General features: G+C 35.2%; 1 protein-coding gene across 4 annotated transcripts; it reads left to right on the plus strand.

Annotated features, from left to right (window-relative positions):
- Positions 1-672: 672 nt before the first annotated feature.
- On the plus strand, positions 673-17,888 carry LOC132267195 (ubiquitin carboxyl-terminal hydrolase 4). 4 transcript variants are annotated; one of them, XM_059768279.1, is made up of 7 exons: positions 673-1,089; positions 2,529-2,645; positions 9,763-9,861; positions 11,477-11,665; positions 12,030-12,211; positions 16,236-16,667; positions 17,167-17,888. In XM_059768279.1, exons 1-6 carry the CDS (start codon positions 973-975, stop codon positions 16,639-16,641), a joined length of 1,110 nt encoding a protein of 369 aa, XP_059624262.1. In that variant the 5' UTR covers positions 673-972; the 3' UTR covers positions 16,642-16,667; positions 17,167-17,888. The 4 variants fall into 4 exon arrangements, with proteins under 4 accessions (XP_059624262.1, XP_059624263.1, XP_059624264.1 ...); XM_059768280.1 differs by having other exon boundaries at positions 17,183-17,888; XM_059768281.1 differs by having other exon boundaries at positions 2,562-2,645.
- Positions 17,889-18,689: the final 801 nt, after the last annotated feature.

The raw sequence follows: 18,689 nt of genomic DNA on the forward strand, positions 1-18,689 counted from the left end.
CAGGAGCACATGAGGGATGTCTGTTACGGTGACTTCGGCGGCGATTGCGACGAGGGCCAAGCTTGAGGATGCGAAGGCGGCGGCCTTGCCCATGTAAGGAGGAGAGGGGGCCAGAGCTGTGTTGTGTTGCTTTTCTGATCTATATTCTTGGCCATTTTTTCCAAAAGAGAAGGGACGAAGGTTTTGTTGCTGGTTGATTACAGTTGATTTCATAAATCAAACATTTGCAATATGCCCACTCCAATTCTTGTGTGAGTCTATCAATTTGGGTTGAAGTTTTTAAGAATTTGGTAAGATGATGTAGCAGGTTTATCTGAGGATGTGAGGTTGGTGGATACGAACCTGTGCTTAGAATTTAGAAACCAAAATTAAAATAATTATTATTAAACTTACTTTCTAATTTCATGTTTTCAAAATATGGAAAGCATAAAAGATTATTAAACACGATTCTACTATGTATTTCAGTTTTAGAAATGAGAATTATAATTTTACTTTTAGAGAAAGCTAAAATAAAAAAATTAAAACGTCAATAAACATGCCCTTTATGCTTTTAAGCCTAGATGGCCCTGCTAGACCGCATCATGGACTTGGGTCAAGGCCCAACCCGGCATTCACCCGTGACCGCGACACCCATTAGACCATTACATGTCTCCTTTGTTCGCTGCACTCATTATGTGGAACACTAAAAGCACAACAAAAAAATAAAAAATAAAAAAAAAAAGTAAAAATTATACCTCTCTTCTTTATTTTCTCATTTTCATCTTCCTATCAACAAAAAAGCAGCCCATTTTGAGTTCGCACTTTCATTTTGATTCGCCAATCATCTTCAGGCACTCCAGAGAAACCCTAACAATTCGCAAATAGATGTATCTATCTATCTATATATCTATCACCATACATATATCCATTTGCAACCTTCTATATTGAGAAGAGAGAATTCTAGAGAGAGAGAGCGTTGTTCGGATGTGCTAAATGGGTGCTGCGGGCTCCAAACTCGAGAAAGCTCTCGGCGATCAGTTCCCCGAAGGCGAACGATACTTCGGACTCGAGAATTTCGGCAATACTTGCTACTGTAACAGCGTATTGCAGGTTCGCATCATCAATTCATGCTCGAATTTCAAATCATTTCCATTCGATACATTGTTCTTTGTTTTGTGTGTCTTTAATTTACTCTTACAATGCTGGATGCAATTTGGAGTTTTGTAATAGGCTGTCTTGCAATCATTGAATTCGTTTGATAGTGGGATATAATATGTTGGCTTCGATATTGATTGTTGGAGGTATTGATGATTGATGAAATTCGATGCAATTGTGTTTTGGTTACCTTTTGTGTGAATTTGACAAGTTTAGACAATGCGTAGGATGATGTGCAAATGAGGCACTTGCTTAATATATGTGTTCTAGTTATTGTATATATATATGTTGATGTTGTTTATGGTGCACTAGTTTATTGAAGAAAAAAAAAATTGGTTTCTAATTTATTTCTCTACATGGCCTTTCAAGTTAAGATTCCTACATATGTTATTGTGCCATTTAGGAAAAATTGGATTTGGCTGTTTGGAATAAAATTTATGATTTGTTCAAATGTTACCATTTTCAAAATTTTGGCTATTAATTATGGTTACGGATGTCATTTGCTGCCATAGTCACATTCATTATGAATTCTCGAAATTAAATATGCAAAACATGAGGAAATTCTGTTTTCATGGGACATTGTAACACTTCCTTATTAAATGTGTTATGCTTTAGGAATTGGAGGTGATGGGAGACCAGACTCTACAAACCAAACATTGAAGGGCTTGTGAGAATATGTGTTCTACATGTATATATAAATAATTTAGTTGGCATGATAATTCTAGCTTGTGAACCAGCATTTGGGACTTTCAGACTCTAATTTTGGTCTTTTTTTAGTGTTGGAAGAACCATATCTTTGATTTGATTACTTTGATTAGAGGTTTATCAATGAATTTGCAGCTCTCCTAAGCGTAATTGAACTGGAAATGCTGTTATGTGTGTTGGCATTAAATGGTGAGGGAAAAGGATATTGGCTTCATGGCTTGTGTTTTCATATTGGCTTCATGGCTTGTGTTTTCGTTTTTCACCCTACTGGTGGCTAAGAACATGTAGGGAAAGGAAATATACAAATATTTTAACAGAGTTAAAAATTTTCATTAGGACCTAAAAGGATAAGAATTTATTCAAACAATCTACCATAACTATCTGGCTTTGTTGAATTTAGTGTTTAATTGATTAGAAACAAACTTTAAAAATTGGAAGATCATCTTTTTTTTTAATAAAAAATATTTTATTCCTTACTAGTTTCCATTTGCTCAGCAACCAAAGGGTCTGGAGAAGAGGATCGGATCCTATATGTAATGTATTTGTGATCATCTAGAAGAGGCACCAGGAGCACGAACTAGTTTCTAAAACATTTTGTATCAACAGTTTAAAAGTGTTTGTTTTGGGTTGCATCTGAAGCCACATTCCTTTTAGAATTTCTTTCTCATTTTGTCCATGATTATATGCAGGCTCTTTATTTCTGTGTTCCATTTCGTGAACAGTTACTAGAATATTATGGAAATAACAAAAATCTTGCGGATACGGAAGAAAATCTCCTGACATGCCTGGCAGACTTATTTATGCAGGTATAACTCTACGGAAAATTGTTTGGCAACTACTTTAGGTTTTGTAGTTGGACTATGGTAATACTCTTTTGAGTTTTATATGATTAAGTTGAACTTTCCAATTTATAATTACTTTTGTTTTTGTTTTGGAAATTTTATCAGTGGATTTCTTTCTCAGGTTGTTATTATTCCCTGATTCCCTTAGTTGTAAAAGAATTACATGAAAAGGGATGATATCTGTTATTGCTATACTACTGTGTCGCTAAATTATTCTTTGTAATAGAGGGTTTAACTTGGCTTTTGCTAATGGTTAGTTGATATTGTAATTTTCCTAGTCTTTACAAATTTAATGATCGGTTCCTGTTTTGGTTTGATCTTCCCTATTTGAACATCCAGACTCTCTTTCATTAGAATCATTGGATTATCTTCAATAAGAAAGAAAGCCAAGAACCCCAGATAGAATATTAAGAATTGTCTAGTGCAAGTGTACTTAGCAGAGGCTTGTTTTCCTACGGCCTTGTATGTCTCACAACAGCATATACTAGCCATTGTTTACAGGATACCTAAATTGATGCATCAGGTGAAGGTCTGTGGTTAGGTTCAACTCTGCCAATTCAGTTTTTGGATGCACAGTTTGGTTGCACTCTGGTGGGTAAATCTAGCAAAGCTGTTGTTTGCAGGTGCTAAGTTGTTTGCAGATTTTAATGCATAAAATTGTACTTTCTTCTTCCCAAAGTAATGTCCCTCTTTCCTTTTTGGGATGTCCCAAAATAAGTGTCTCTTTTGAAAAGTCAAAGTAAGGAGATCGGAATTTTCCTAGATGATCCTCAGGTTTTGAAAACTCTTTTAGATCAACAAAGATGGACCTTTAATTTGTAGAAGGTTTGTTTTGGAATTCCTAAGAAAGACATGTATAGATGTATGTTCTCTTGAAAAGTTGGAATCTCCAAAAGAGACATCATATGGGATGGAGGTGGTAAGGTGGTGTGATTGATACCACCTCTAACGATGCTTATAGAATTGTGGAATGTGGAAGCTTAGAAAATATCAATTTTACATTTGTAAAACCACTGCCACTATATAGTATAGGGAGTAGGGGGTCGAACACAAGGACTTAAAGGCTTGATTCAATAACAAACTAATGATCAATTGAAGCAATGGAATGTTTGTTTGTTTGAGATTCTAATTAATCCTTAATTAAACTAGATAATGCAAGTAAAAGGAATAGTAATGGATAAGATAAGATAAGAGAGAGAGAGAGACTTAGGGTATGGAATTCACCCCTTAGCCATGTAATAGTATCAAATGCTTTCAATTTGGGGATATTTTATATTTGTGCATAGATAGTGATCTGAACCTACACCTAGAAAAGCATCATGCTATGCTGATTATTGAACATAGTAATTAAAATTACCATTTATTACAATCCTTTGTGCCTGCCATACATCATTATAATGGCATATTTATTGAGATGCTCTCAAGTTTGTTTTCATACGTACACTATTTGAAAATTGGGTGCTTTCGCTTCTACTCCTGCTCTAGGGAATCATTCTCTCAACCATGATTCTATCTTGCTTCCCTTGTCTATTTTGTATGCACCATTGCAACTTTTAAATTGCTCATGATTAGCTCATGCCCTTATATTACTAGAAGATGCAAGTTAGGAACATCATCAATCTTTTCCTTTGTTATCTTTAAATTTTGTCTGCCTTGAGATTTATTGTGAACTATCTTAGTAAGCATCTTTCAAATGCAACTGTTCCAAAAACCGGGATTTTAGTAGTAGGTAGCATTGCCTCTTAGTTTTGAGTAGGCGGAGCACCACTCCTCCTTATCTTCCGCCTGTCTTCCCCTCTTCTTAGCTATATCGCTGTTCAGTAGTTTCTACATTTAGCTAAATCATGCAATCAAAATGCAAGGTATGACTCTATCTATGCTTTGGATGGAAGTTTCACCACCCTATTTGTGGTATTTAAAATTTAGAGTCATTGTTGTCATGCTTATGGGTTGGCATTTTGTTATTAAAGTTGAGTTGGATGGTTCTGGGAGCACGCCAGTATCAGAACATTCCTCTGTAGTTGTTCTCTGGTAATTTATTGATTGTTACCATATCATCTGTTTGATTTTTGTTTGTATAAATACATTCAAAAGTAGCCTATAAGATGAACTATAATAGAGATTTTTTGGGGTGTAATCAGATGAGATATGTTAGCCACTCAATTTCAATTTCTATTATTATGTTTATGATAATGTGAACTGAGATTGAATCCCTCCCTCTCGTTCCCTTCCTCTCCTCTTTTGGCACGTGCGAGCTGGAACATGTTCTTTTTTCCCTTGGTAAAGCTGGGACAATGTTCTTTATCATAACACGTACTCTCGAGATTTGTCAGATGTTAAATTTATGATATATCAAAACAAGAATAGGATTTGGTGAACAGAATTAAGAATTATTATAATATTGACTCAAGAAAAAGTATTTTTCCAAACCCCTTTTCTTGTATCAAAGACTAGGAAGATGAATGGTCCCTCCTAGAAATTTTCCCCCAGCATTTATCTATTAAGCTGTTGCTTATTATGTGGATTTAGATTTCTAGTCTGGAGAAGAGTTTGAAGGATGTTAGATTAGAAAGAGCAGCGCTTATATTATATCTTTGGAAATGTTACTGTTAAAAATGCTTTGGTTTGTTTTCCTGTGCATAAAACTAGCCTTAGGAAGGAATTGGCACCACTTCCATGCAAGTGTAGTGGGTTGCAGGTTTAGGTGTTGTTTGATAAAACTGAAAATTAAGTATTTAAAATTTTAAGTGCTGAAGTTTTAAGTGTTAATTGCAAATTAAGATTTTTTTTTTTTGATAATTTATTTATTTATTATTTTTTGGATTTGAAGTCTTCAGCGTCCCCATTTTTTGTTGAGCCTAATTTTTAAGTGAGATTCAAATTACCGTATCAAACACAGTTAATTGGATATGTACTTATCTATACAAAATTAATGTTGAACTAGGTTACCAAACACCGCCTTATTCTCTTGTTAATCTGACAAAAGCAATAGGGATGTTTATGCACTAAGTTTCTTATAATATGAATAGTAAAGGAATCTGGGGTGATCTAGAGCTGTGTGTGGAGTTTAGGGTTAATTGGGTAAGAAATATTGGAATTTTGCCAAACTTGTTGTTTGTTGCATTTTGACTTGAAAATAGTACTAGAATTCTTGATGTTATTTATGGGTGCCATTTAGCTGTGGTTTTCGTGGCAATCTTCATTTCAATGACTTGTTTATGACTCCCGTGTCCAATATTCTAATTACATTCATTTTAGACTGGGTATGTTGGGTTGTTTTCCACTTACTGTACCAAGATTGCTTCATATCGGTTTCTCTCTATCAATTGATTTGGAATAATGGAAAGTTTGGACTTGGCAGTACTTTCAGGGAGTAAAGGGGTCATTCTTTTGCATTATTTTTGTTCATTGCATGATAAAGACGTGGTTATGAAGCTCACATTTTGCCCATGTTTGTCAGCTTATTGAAATCAAGTTTCCTTTCCTTAACCATTGTGGTTGAGGAAGAATATTTGTCATTGGTTGAAAGATGGGCTAAGATAGTTTTTAAGGTCCATGGAGGTACTTCATATACTATGTTTTATGGACCCAGGTAGGAGGATTTGTGTGGGTGTGTGTCTGTGTCAGACCTTCTCCAATCTTGCATCGGGAAAAAGTGTCCAAAAGTTGGATACGCACCAATCTTTGGATATGGAAGAATGTGTCCTAAAGTTGGATATGTTGACGTAGAAACGTACTGCACATTTAAATGTATTTTATATTATATAAATATTGTAATGCTTGTTGTTCTTATTCTTTAAGAATATATTCAATTATGAGTAAATTAAATGGCATGTGGTAAAAAAAGTTATTATTTCTCTCATAAATAGGAAACTGTCCTCTGCTATCAAATTTGACTTTTAACTTCTTCAATCATTACACGATCAGGTTTCCAATTTATGTTTAGCGTCAGACACATAACCATATGTATAACCATGTGTTGACATGGGTATGTGTAGGGAGATGGAGAGTGCATGTTACACAACTTGTATGTTCCATAGAATTAGTAATCTTTTCTTCAATTGTGTCTAGCTTTATTGAAATTCACGTGTTGATCAATTCAAATTTGAGGGTGGCAAATTTTTTTCAGGATTTCAAGCATCTTTTGCCAATGCTAGTTTCTTCCTTCTGTTTGGTTCATTTTTCTTGAGTATATATTCAGTTCATGGGCAGTGTGGCCTGGCCCAGTGTGGTTTGATTTTTTTCCTTGGGCCGAGTTCCTGCCTTGGAATTTGGAGGGCCAAATTTGGCCCCAACACCAATCCCCCTCAGGCCCCGGCCAGGCCTGGTCCTCCCCTTTGAGGTCCGGCCAAGCCCAACAAAGATGACTTTGGGCCTCCTAGCCAAGCAGGGCCGGCCCTGTGACTCTAAAAATTTTGAGAGGCCCTAGGCGAACTTTCAAATGCAAGGCCCTTTATATATAAGATTTTGCACGCTGCAAAAAAATTTTAAGAGTGCAAAATTTTCATTAAAATAAGACGATAAACACAAAATATATTAATGTTGAAAACATACAAAACAAAATCCGATCTTGGTGCTTTATAAAGAGCACGATCTAGTTTACATCAAAAAATTAAAAGAAATATTCAACACAACTTAGTCACAAAAATCAAAATTCAATTTCATGTAAAAATAAATGTGATCGTCTTGCATTTTGAGCTGCAAAATTGTCAATTAAAGTGCTCCAATTAAGTTTCTCTAACATATCGTCAACCATAGACAAGATTTGATCAACTTTAACTTTGAAAAGCTTCTCTCAGCAAATGCAACTGTAACTGGAATAGTCAATAATAGTTTATATGCAATCCAAGCATTTGGAAAACAATAACCTAGCATTTTCATAACATCCAATACCTTAATTGCCTTTTTTGCTCTAGATAAAACTTCTTTTAAAACTTATTACTCTGAAAATAAAACCATGTCATGTTTTAGGAAATATTTAAGGTTATTTAGAGAATGTGAGAGTTGATTGCACCCATGAATTAAAATTTTGGTTGTTTGGACTGAGCTTAACGGAGTCTGCCATGAATGCACATGAGCTCAAAAATAATATAATAATAAAATAAACAAGTTTCTGAGTTTAAATATAGAAAATTCTTTTTCTTTTTTCTTTTTTTAATGGAAGGAGACATGATCAAATTACTGTTACCATACAAATTGTTGTATTATATATATAAATATTATGAGTACATGTGTTTATTGCCATAAATTTTTTTTTTTTTTGAAAGTTATTTGTTGCCATAAATTTACATGCTATATAAGTTTGTATTATATTTTAATTATGGAAATTATGGTCACATATACATACATTATGATCTTAAATTTGAGGCCCTTCCAAATTAGAGGCCCTAGCAACTGCCTTGGTCGCCTTGCCCTAGGGCCGGCCCTGTAGCCAAGCTTCAAGCCAGCCCGATGAAGGCCCGAATAAGAAAAGGGGGAATTTATTTGTAAAAAATGTGATTTATATATTGCATAAATATATATTTACCTTGAAAACATATATACAAATATATAAATCGTTATGGACTAATCAGTCTCGTGTTCCATTTTGAATATATTTGGATAGGAATCTCGGTTTTGTGATAGACCTTCACTTAAAAGGTAAAAACCTTGTAGGACAGTCGTAGACTTCACCTTTTCCCAAGTAAAAATTTGAACTTGTGCAGCTGTGAATAAAAAAACAGTATTGTTGCACAATATAGTTACTACTGTTATGTTTTTCTTTTGTTTTTTTAACCATCTCATCTCATCATTTCAATAAAACTAACAAAAATTACTGTATGATAGTTCAACTTTGTTAGTTTGTCAGTCAATTGGATGCCTTTGCTTGGATAGTCAGAACTCTTCAGATGATGATCTCTGTTATCTTCAGTCCGTTTTTATCTTTTTTCTTTCGCTAGTGGAAGGAAGGATTATTCTTTAAGAGAGGATGTTGTATAGAGTCAATTTAAGGAAAAGGTAATGGGGATTACTCCAGAAATAGGAGAGAAGTGAACACAGCAGAAAGAAAACCAAGAGTATTATGGCTTACATACACTTGAGACTGGATAGTTCATTTGCCTTCTAGTGAAAATTATGTCATTTTAGCATTAAAAATATTGATTTTTTGTGATAATTGTCCTATAGTAGATCATAATTTTTGTTAAAATTGATCTCCAAGATAATGTTGTATCATCTACTTACAATCATAAAAGAGTGTTCGTTCAAATCAAGTGAGTTAGCATTGAAACAATCTATTTTATTTCATAGTGGGACTTTTTATGCTTCTTATGTAAATATAATTATATGAGTTCTGATGAAAAAATATTAACCAAAGGGCCATCTTAATTGATATCGTGTCGCATTTTGGATTTTCTATCCATGACATGTTAGTTTTTATCCATTTATTTTATAGCAATTCATTTATTTTTCCAAAAGCTAAAAGAATCCAATTAGGGACCAAACTCTACGTATTTGGTTTTACATTTTGGCCTGGCCCGAAGAATTTCAGGGGAACCATTTGGACTTGGAATGGAAATTTTCTTTGTCCAGCCCAGTCTGTTTTTACACCCTACTTCCTCATTGGGCCTTTTTTTTTTTTTTTTTTCGTGTCCCTGTTGTTTGGTGAGGTTGTCCTATCTTTCGGTACTTTATATCTTCTTTTTCATTAAGTCTTATTTCTCACGAAGCCCATGAATGGAAGGAAGGATTATGATCTAATCTATCTAGTATCTTTTATAATAGGAAGGGAGAGAATATAAACATTTGAAGATGTATTGGAATTTTAAATTGTATTCTTTGACTGATCTTGGGAGAGTCACACATTGTCCAACATGATCTTTGAATATGTGTGTTTGTTTGAGTTTTGTGACACTATGAACATTTATAGTTTGTTTTCCATATTATTTTTTTGTAAACTGAAGAATCATGCCATAGGTGTACATGCATACAAAAACATGTGCAAACTCATGTTTAATTGCTGGTTGTTAACTTTTATTTCTTTCTTTCTCTTATTTATTTATTGATAATGTTGCCTGGGACCAACACTTGCTCCTGTGTGTAGATAAGTTCACAGAAGAAGAAAACAGGTGTGATTGCTCCAAAACGCTTTGTACAAAGATTGAAGAAGCAAAATGAGATTTTCCGCAGCTATATGCATCAGGTATGTGCTTATTTGTCCATGTTATTTTGGCATATTGATGTCAGGTGTGAGTCCTAGGAATAATCAAACTAGTGTTTTTTAAACTATGAGAAACAAGGAATGATCATTAGATTCAATAAATATCAAATTAATTTGGCACCAGGTGTCTGACCACTTTTTTTTTTTTGGGTTTTCCCGTGGTATTTTTGCTTGCACATAAACTTTTGTTATTGGGTTATTGTTGTGGTCCTGAGAAAGGTATTATGATTAGCAGTTACCAATTTCTTAATGAATTTGATTGGACATGAGGCAGATTCAGTGCAAACATAATACATGCAGTGCTTAATAGCCGCCATGTAAATGCCAGTGAGGTTGGTTATGTCAGAATGGCCATGTTTGATTAAATTGATTATATACCAAGGGCCTTGTAGCCTAGTGGTATCTCTTCTACCTCCCAAAGTGGATGGGGAGGGATCAAGTCCGCATAGGGGCAAATGGGTGTGTGAGTTTCTTGCCAATGAAAAAAAAGAAGAAGAAAAGATTATATCGATTATGGGTTAGGGAACTTTTTATTTATCCACATGTTCCTTGTTTCGAGAGATATACACGAGTATATCCTGGAGATAGTTGCAGTAGAATGCTTGGGGTACATGAACCACTGGATATTTGTTTCAAGTTTATTAGAATGAGCCATTGAGGGTTAATCTACCATTGGTTAAAGCATTAGTAGTAGGTGCACAGTTCTGGAGGTTTTGAGAGGAACAATAAAATAACCTCTAGAGAAGGATGACAGTAGCAAGGCATAGCAAGCATGCACCATGGCTCGGAAGGGTCATATGTTCGTGGGCTATGTTAGAGTATCTCTATGGCTAGGACTTAGGATTTTCTTTCAAGAAATGAGTCGGTGTTTCTATAAAACTTGTTTTTCATCTCTGTTTAATTTCTAAATCAGATGACTTTCTGAGGTTCGTGCACTAGTTCCGATTTCTGTTCATATAATTTGTTTCACAAATGGTAAATTAATTCTTTTGGGATTGATATTTGGATATTTGAGCAAATGGTTAATTAGTTCATTTGGGATTGATATTTGGATATTTTGGCTCTACAATTTATTCTGAGTCCATTTATTGTCTTGTTGATTGATGGTTTTGAAGCGCTTTGAGTATACAAGGTCATGTTGGTGGTAATTCAATTCCTTCCCTTATCTCCTTCTCTCCTCCCTCACCCTCCAAAGGAATTAAAGGATTCTTCTTCCTTTTTTTCTTATTGGTTTTCTATCTTGGTGGGTGTGGAGTGGAGAGGAGTGTTTTGGGGGTTGATATAGTTGTTGATTAGAAGTAATATGGGGCCTATGGGCTGCTGCGTATGTGACACTTTAGAATGTAGAACAGCTGCATAAGCTCATACATCTTATTACCACTTGAGTCCATACTAAAAAGATCAGCTCTTTACAGAAGTACGAAGGGGAGTGTTGTTCATATTTTGCATGCTTCATGTATGCTCTTGCTCATCTAGTTATCTTTCTATATAATGTTTGAATGCTGTAAATTTTATCATACTCCGTGTATACCGACGCTTCTACCAAACTGTCTACCCATGCAGTACGAGAAATAAATTATTTTCCTGTTTTATGCAGGATGCCCATGAATTTTTGAACTATCTGCTGAATGAACTCGTTGACATATTGGAGAAAGAGTCCCATGCTGCAAAGAGTGATCCAGAAACTTCGTCACCGCCTGAAAAAATTGCAAATGGGCCGAAGACTGTTCATGCCAATGGAACTCAAAAAGAACCTTTGGTTACCTGGGTGCACAAAAATTTTCAGGTGCTTAAATGGCTTATTCAGTTTTTCTCTTCATTGTTGTTTGGTCTATTATGAGGGGCAGATGATGCAATTTAAGCCCATAAATGCATTCTTGTGGCTGAATACATCAATTAGAAAGTTCAGTTGCGGGGCAATTGACAATTCTTAGTCCTGAAATATGACTTTCTGTGATTTGTTAGCTGTGTGCCACAAAGTGTGGCTGGGATGTTTTTTTCTTTTTCTTTTTCTTGCTGATGCCAATACTAATCTACTAGGTTGAAGCCTCCTTGAAGGACAACAGTCAGTTCTTCCCAAATGCGTTACAATATATTTTGTTGTTTGCTTTTTACTATGAATCTCATTACTGTTGATGGTTGTTCTTCAGGGTATACTCACTAATGAAACAAGGTGCTTGCGGTGTGAGACGGTAACGGCAAGGGATGAAATGTTCTTTGATTTGAGTCTTGATATTGAGCAGAACAGTTCAATAACAAGCTGTCTGAAAAATTTTAGTTCCACAGAGACTTTGAATGCGGAGGACAAATTCTTTTGTGACAAGTGCTGCAGGTAGGTGGCATTGTTCACCGTTCTTTAGTGTACTTACCAAATAAAGTCATTATATTTAGTTAGCTGTTTTGTTTATATGACTTCAACTACTACCCTGACCTCCCCTGAAGTTTGGGGAAATCACCGCAAAAGTCACTGACACCCCTGTCGTAGTTAGGAACTGTTTACAGGTTAGAAGTCCATTGTACATTTACTAAATTACCCTTGCTTTTATTATATAAATTTACTTCAGTCTGCTGATGTAAGCAAGGCAAGATCCCTATTAAGTTCCCCCCCACCACCCCACCCCCAAAACAACAAAATGACATCCACCAGCACCACCGAATTGCCCTTTACTTCCACTATCTCCTTCTCTCTCCTCTGCCCTGCATATCGTCAACAGACTCAACACTACGGCTGCAGTTACCTCCGCCACATCTCCCTCCTTCATCCGTACCATTGGAATTGAGCCCCATCATCTCTTCTGTGTTGCATCTACTGCCTTTGCCTTTTCGCCCTTACCTCTTCTTTGTTACCTCGGCGGCATCGACATCTTTTATCTAGGTATGCAAATTGGTGGTCGCCAGAGCACTCTAGAGGGACTCAATTGCCGGCATAAGCAGAGTAGCTGAAGATGGTTTGGACCTTGTCGTTAACACCGTCTTGATCTAGGTATACAAATTGGTGGCTGTGGTGGCTCTGGAAGACTAACCTCAAAGGTACTTGACCCAAATTGGAGGATACATCTGACGTTGGATTACTTGAAGAGGGATATAAAGAAGATTGCATATCTCTATGAAATGGTATATGTTAGTTTTTAGTCTAACTGTGTGTATATTGATGTGGGATCTAGTAATTAATTATCGAGCATTGGGAGTTGGTTTTAGAAGCAGTATCCAGAATAGAACAAAACCTTCGAAATTTATGCAATTGATGTTGATAAGGCATTCCACGTATAGAACGAAGAAAGGGGTCAATCTTTTGCCTTATGATGGATAGGTGAGGAATGAGATCTTGTTCTTTGAAATTAATTGCAAGTCAAGTTGAAAAAATGAGAAGAAATGTAGAGGAATGTTAGGATTCTAGCTGAGCAATTTTTGAGTAAATTTGTGGGTAGTGTGGATAGGATTGTGGGATTTGATTTTTGAAATGGTTGAAGAATATGGTGTTGGAGAGAAATATCATGGTGCTGAAGATGGCGGTGTCAGTGGTGGAAGGAGATGGTGGTGGCCTAAGAAGCATGGAAACGGATATGGGACACGGAAGCGACACGATACGGATACGGCGACACGATAAATCCTAAAAAATTAGGGCACGGACACGGCGGGGACACGGCAAATAAGAAATATATTTTCTATATATAGGATGATGTTCTTTAAGAAATTAAGAGTAATATTATTTTTTACAATCTCATAATGAAAAAATATATATATATTATTTTTGCTGGAAAAAAAGAAAGAATGATAGAAAGAGGGTTAAGAAAGAGAAAAAAAACAAAGAGACAAAGAGGATTAGGGTTTTGTAAGAAAAAGAATTAGGCCTGAGTTAAAATTAAAGGTAAGAATCCACATAAGAGAAAAAAGTTCATGGGGAATTGAGGAAAAAGGAAAAAGAGACAAAAAGAAATTTATTGTGAAAGGAAAAAAAGAAGTATTTAGGGTTTGTGAAGAACAAGAAGAAGAAAGAAAAGAGGAGGACGAAGAATAAGAGAGAAAAGAGGAGAAAGAGGAGAGAGAGATAGAGAGACCATTCACTGGTAGTGAAGCTTGGTTGGTGGGACAACAAGAGAGTCAAAGATGATCGTGCAAGTGTTCAAACCTTTGAACTAAAATATAAGAATAAATATCTAATTGTTTGAATATAAAATTGTTTTATGAAACAAGAAGTTTTAAAGTAATTATGTAATTAAACAACTCCTAATATTTACACTTCAACTCAACATTGTTTCTAAAATTTTCTTAAAAATCCCCAAAGAGTGGGACACGTGTGTCGGACTCGTATCCATGGCATGTCGGAAGCGTGTCCACGGCATGTCCGGATATTAAAAAAAATATAAAATATTCGGACACATATTTTGGTGTGTCCGACACGTGTTGGGGCGTGTCGGTGTCCAACACGGATTTTTTGCCCTTTTAGGCATGTCTGTGCTTCCTAGGTGGTGGCGATAGAGAGAAGTTTTTAGGTGTCAAATGCTATAATCTATATATATGTTTATATAATTATTTTTAATATGTTTTCAAAATTTTTTATTATAATATTTAATATATTATTTCTATGCTAAAATTCTCTATTATTTCCACTCTTTTTTGTTGGGCTTTAGGGAGAAATTATAGATCTTTAGAGGAGATTATTGATTTTTTGGCCTCTTTGAAGGCTTAGAGGCCCTTTTTGGCCTTGTGTAGTTCTCTTGGGCTTTGCTCCCCTTTTCAGTGTTTTTATACAATTTTACTTATCAAAAAAAAAAAAAAAAAGATTTAGTAGATGTATAAAAAAATATTAATATATTTCAGTTATATATTAATAGAATTAACTATATATATATATATATATATATTCTATTTTCAATTACATGTTTAATAGAATAAATTTTATTATTTATATAAATATATAGTTTGATAAATTAAATATGTATGCAATTTTCAGTTAATATATTTGGCATTATAAATTAAAAATGCTAATTATATTATTTATTTGTAATCAATGTGTCAAAATGGTTTATTACAAATTAAAAATACTACTCCATTAACTATTTGTAATCAAAGTGATAGAATGGTAATGGTTTTTTCAGTCCAAAATTAATTTTATAGTTTAAATGGTCATTGCATTTGGTTTATAAGGTAAATTATTTTGGTGTTATAGTTGTTTCTTTAACTGAACTAACGGTCAAATAATGGCAGGGGACGTCAGGATAATTTCACGTAAACCTTAAGGGAGGTGGTTGTAATTTTTTTTTCAAAACTGTAGACTGATGGTGACTATCCCAGACCTTAGAGGTGGTCAGTGGAATTTATCATGTTACTACTTTTTCCTTTTCGCTACATTTTGCCTTACAATGAGTGTACTACGCGTGGTCCAATAATGATTACATAAGGCCAACGGTGCATCTAAGCATTAATGACAAAGGGAATTAATAGGTGTCTCAACCGTTTAACATGCTTAGATATGTTTTTTTTTTATACAAATTTTGTATATTTTTAGAAACGATAGTTCTTGAAATGGGTTTTATTTATCACGTTACATAGACTCTGATAAGTGTATCTGAGTCAAGTGTGTCTTAAGTGCCCTTGAATTCCAAACCTCAGGATACAGAAATATGTCCAAAAGTTGGACACGGGTACAGTATAATACATTATATATTATATTATAGTGTAAATATCTGATGTTTTTCTGGGTGAATTTACTCTATTATTTTTTAATTAAGTTAGATATGGTAATAAAAGGGTATTTATTTTATAATTTTTTTATGTTTTTATTTCTTTTATTTGTAAAATAGAAAAATTCATCTCTGCTAACAAATTTTACTTTTTTTCTTCTCCATTAATCATGCCCTGTAAAGCATTGAGGTGTTCGATTTGAGTTTGTGTGTCAGCAATGTTCCCTACCCAAATCCATGTTGCGTCATTTCGACACAGGTCTATGAAGCGAGCATCCATCTAATACAGTTATTTACTTGAAATATAATAGGATGTCTCGAGACATCCCATGAAAGTTACTAATTTCACCATAGAAGTATATTTTTTCCATCCGTCTTTTTCCCCTGTTGGATAAGTTGCATGCGTATGGTCTCTTCTAGAATGTTAAATAATGAACTTGTTTAGCATTCAGTGACTCACACCTTAACAAGCTGTTAGAAATTATGTTTTTAGGTTGTACGCCTTCACTTTTTTTTTTGGTCAGATTTAGGTGGTTTCATAATTGGTAAGGCAATAGATGTCATGCCAGTCTAAGATGAATTCTATTAAGCAAGAGTGAAGGGAAGAGATAATGTATTTGCATCTCTATTGCTGCTAATTTCTTTTTTTTTTTATCTTGTTTCTTCATGCAGTTTGCAGGAGGCCCAGAAGAGAATGAAGATAAAAAAGCCACCTCACATTCTGGTCATCCATCTAAAACGGTTCAAGTACATTGAGCAGCTGGGCCGATATAAGAAGCTATCTTACCGTGTTGTTTTCCCGCTTGAGCTGAAGTTGAGCAATACAGTGGAGGATGCAGATGCTGAGTATTCCTTATTTGCTGTAGTCGTTCATGTTGGGAGTGGGCCCAACCATGGACACTATGTCAGCCTTGTGAAAAGCCATAACCATTGGTTATTCTTTGATGACGAGAACGTGGAGATGATTGATGAGTCCGCTGTGCAGACTTTTTTTGGGTCAGCACAGGAGTATTCTAGTAATACAGATCATGGATACATCTTGTTCTACGAGAGACTTGCTGCAGGGAGCACGAGCTGAGAAGAGGAGATTCAATTTTACTACGAGTCAGTATTTTCTATTTTTTGAACTCATTTTCCTTCCGATTTTAATGGTAATTATTATTTACTTTTTTCTCCTCCTTATATCTTGTGGGAAGAGTGCTCTTAAGTTGACTCATCAGTTAAGATGGAATGTGAAAAGAAAAAAAAATGTATACTTGGGTGATTGCCTTGTATAGTAGATGATGGAAGGCTGGAAGCTCAACATCCTTATGTTTCATCATCAATAAGGGGAAAAAAGTAGTGTATATGGTGTTGTGAGAATCATTTCATAGAGACTCTTTAGTGGTTGAGAATGTTTAACTAGCAATAGAAATGCAATTGAATTTAATTTCTTCAAAATATTTTGGCTTCATCAATTCCAGTATGTTCGTTTACTTTCTATCAATAACGAGTTTTTCTGATCATATGTATTAGTTTTGCGAATTTGTTATATGTGCTCTGTTACAACTATATTCCTATATCTCTTGTATGAGTTTGCTCACATGGGCTTTCTGAGATGTAGGACTTGTGCTTATCAGGTCATATCAGAGATTTGCACGTCGGTAATCAGTGATGATCGAGATGATTTTGGGCAGTCTGAGCCTCATAGGCACGTGTCAAGGTCGAGGGTATGAAGCACTATCTGACCTTCTAGTTTGCAGTTCTTTCGTTGGACAGTTCTGGTGACTGAAATGTGTGCCTGTGGGGGGTGCTACTACGATATTTCATCCCATGAGTCTTTAGATGCCGTAGTTGCAATTACTAGTGTATTACTTTGTCTGCACAATTGTGGGTGGTGACTAGTTGGTCAGCCCTAACACCGCCTCCCGGGTTAAAATTTGTTTTATGATCGTCTAATCTCGTAGATTAGGCTGCATCTTGACCTGCAAGTAGGGATGTCGATTGATACGAATTTCAGGTAACTTTTCTCCTCAAATTCTGGCAGTAGCAGCAGCAGCAGCAGCAGTAGTGTGGTTTTGGACTTTTGGAGGAAAGAGGAAGTTATCATGCCCTGCGTGCCTCATGGTATTACTATACGCACATAGGCATTTGTGTCCCATAGAATCTTACAAGTGAAATGATAAGCCTTGTAAAAGCAACATTTCAGTTGATCAAGTCTTTTTATTTTTTAGTGCCATGTGTTTCTACTGATAATAATTAAATTGTTGCTGTTTTTAAGGAGTTGAATGATTTTTTTCCCTCTTAATTATTATACCAAACATGATTCAAGTTATTTCTCCTTTACCTTTTCTTCCAATCTCTTGCACACAAATCAGTTCAAATCTCTATTTTCTTGCCTTTTGCCAATTATTAAGAAGTATTTAGTTGTTGTCAATCATTAATCTTGTAGCTTTGTGTTCCAAAATAGAAACCCCGCTACAATCTTGACACAGAAGCACAGCCATGGAGTTTAAGCTCAAGTCCCAGCATGGGGTTCTCCTAAATAGAGTTTGTATGCCATCTGAGGGCGAGGTTGCGTGTATTTGAAGTTTGCAAATAATTGGAGAGTTCAAAGTGACTAGCGTGTGGGTTGATTCTTTGTTATATATATATATATAAATAAAAAATAGTAATCCAAGCGTGGACTGCTCCATGGATTTGGTTTTAAATATTGCTTTGTAACGGATTAAACTTCCCACGATATGTTTACTGTCAGTTTGTTCTGTTTCTAAGGCTCGTGGATTTTGTTTTGCTCAAGGTAAATGCTCCCATGTTTTGATTCTCTCTCCGCAGAGTTGTATTTCATTTTCCAGTGGTAAGCACAGAATAGGTGAACCAATCAGATCTTTTTGGCCAAGTTGCTTTAACATCCATGATTGTGTCATTATTATTATTATTTTTTCAAAAATGTTGGATTAGAAGTTAGAGGTGCGAAGGCTCAGGAACAACCCAATAGCTGGGCTACAAAGGCATTTGCTTTGACTTTAGACTTTGTTCGATTGGTATTCATTGAGTTTCATCGAGTGTCTTGTACCACCACAAGGATTAGCTTTAATAGCTTCTCCTCTTTCCTTCGGATAAAAATGAGACTCTTAAGGCTTTGTT

The sequence above is a fragment of the Cornus florida genome, unplaced genomic scaffold (genome assembly GCF_030987335.1).
Source record: "Cornus florida cultivar Cherokee Brave unplaced genomic scaffold, ASM3098733v1 CherokeeBrave_3.0.0_Hap2_Chr07, whole genome shotgun sequence".
NCBI classification, from domain to species: Eukaryota; Viridiplantae; Streptophyta; class Magnoliopsida; order Cornales; family Cornaceae; genus Cornus; species Cornus florida.

Coding starts and splice junctions, on each gene's coding strand:
- LOC132267195 (XM_059768279.1), top strand. CDS start 973: ATGGGTGCTGCGGGCTCCAAACTCGAGAAAGCTCTCGGCGATCAGTTC. Junction 1,090..2,528: donor ACTGTAACAGCGTATTGCAG/GTTCGCATCATC, acceptor GATTATATGCAG/GCTCTTTATTTCTGTGTTCC. Junction 12,212..16,235: donor TTTTGTGACAAGTGCTGCAG/GTAGGTGGCATT, acceptor TTCTTCATGCAG/TTTGCAGGAGGCCCAGAAGA.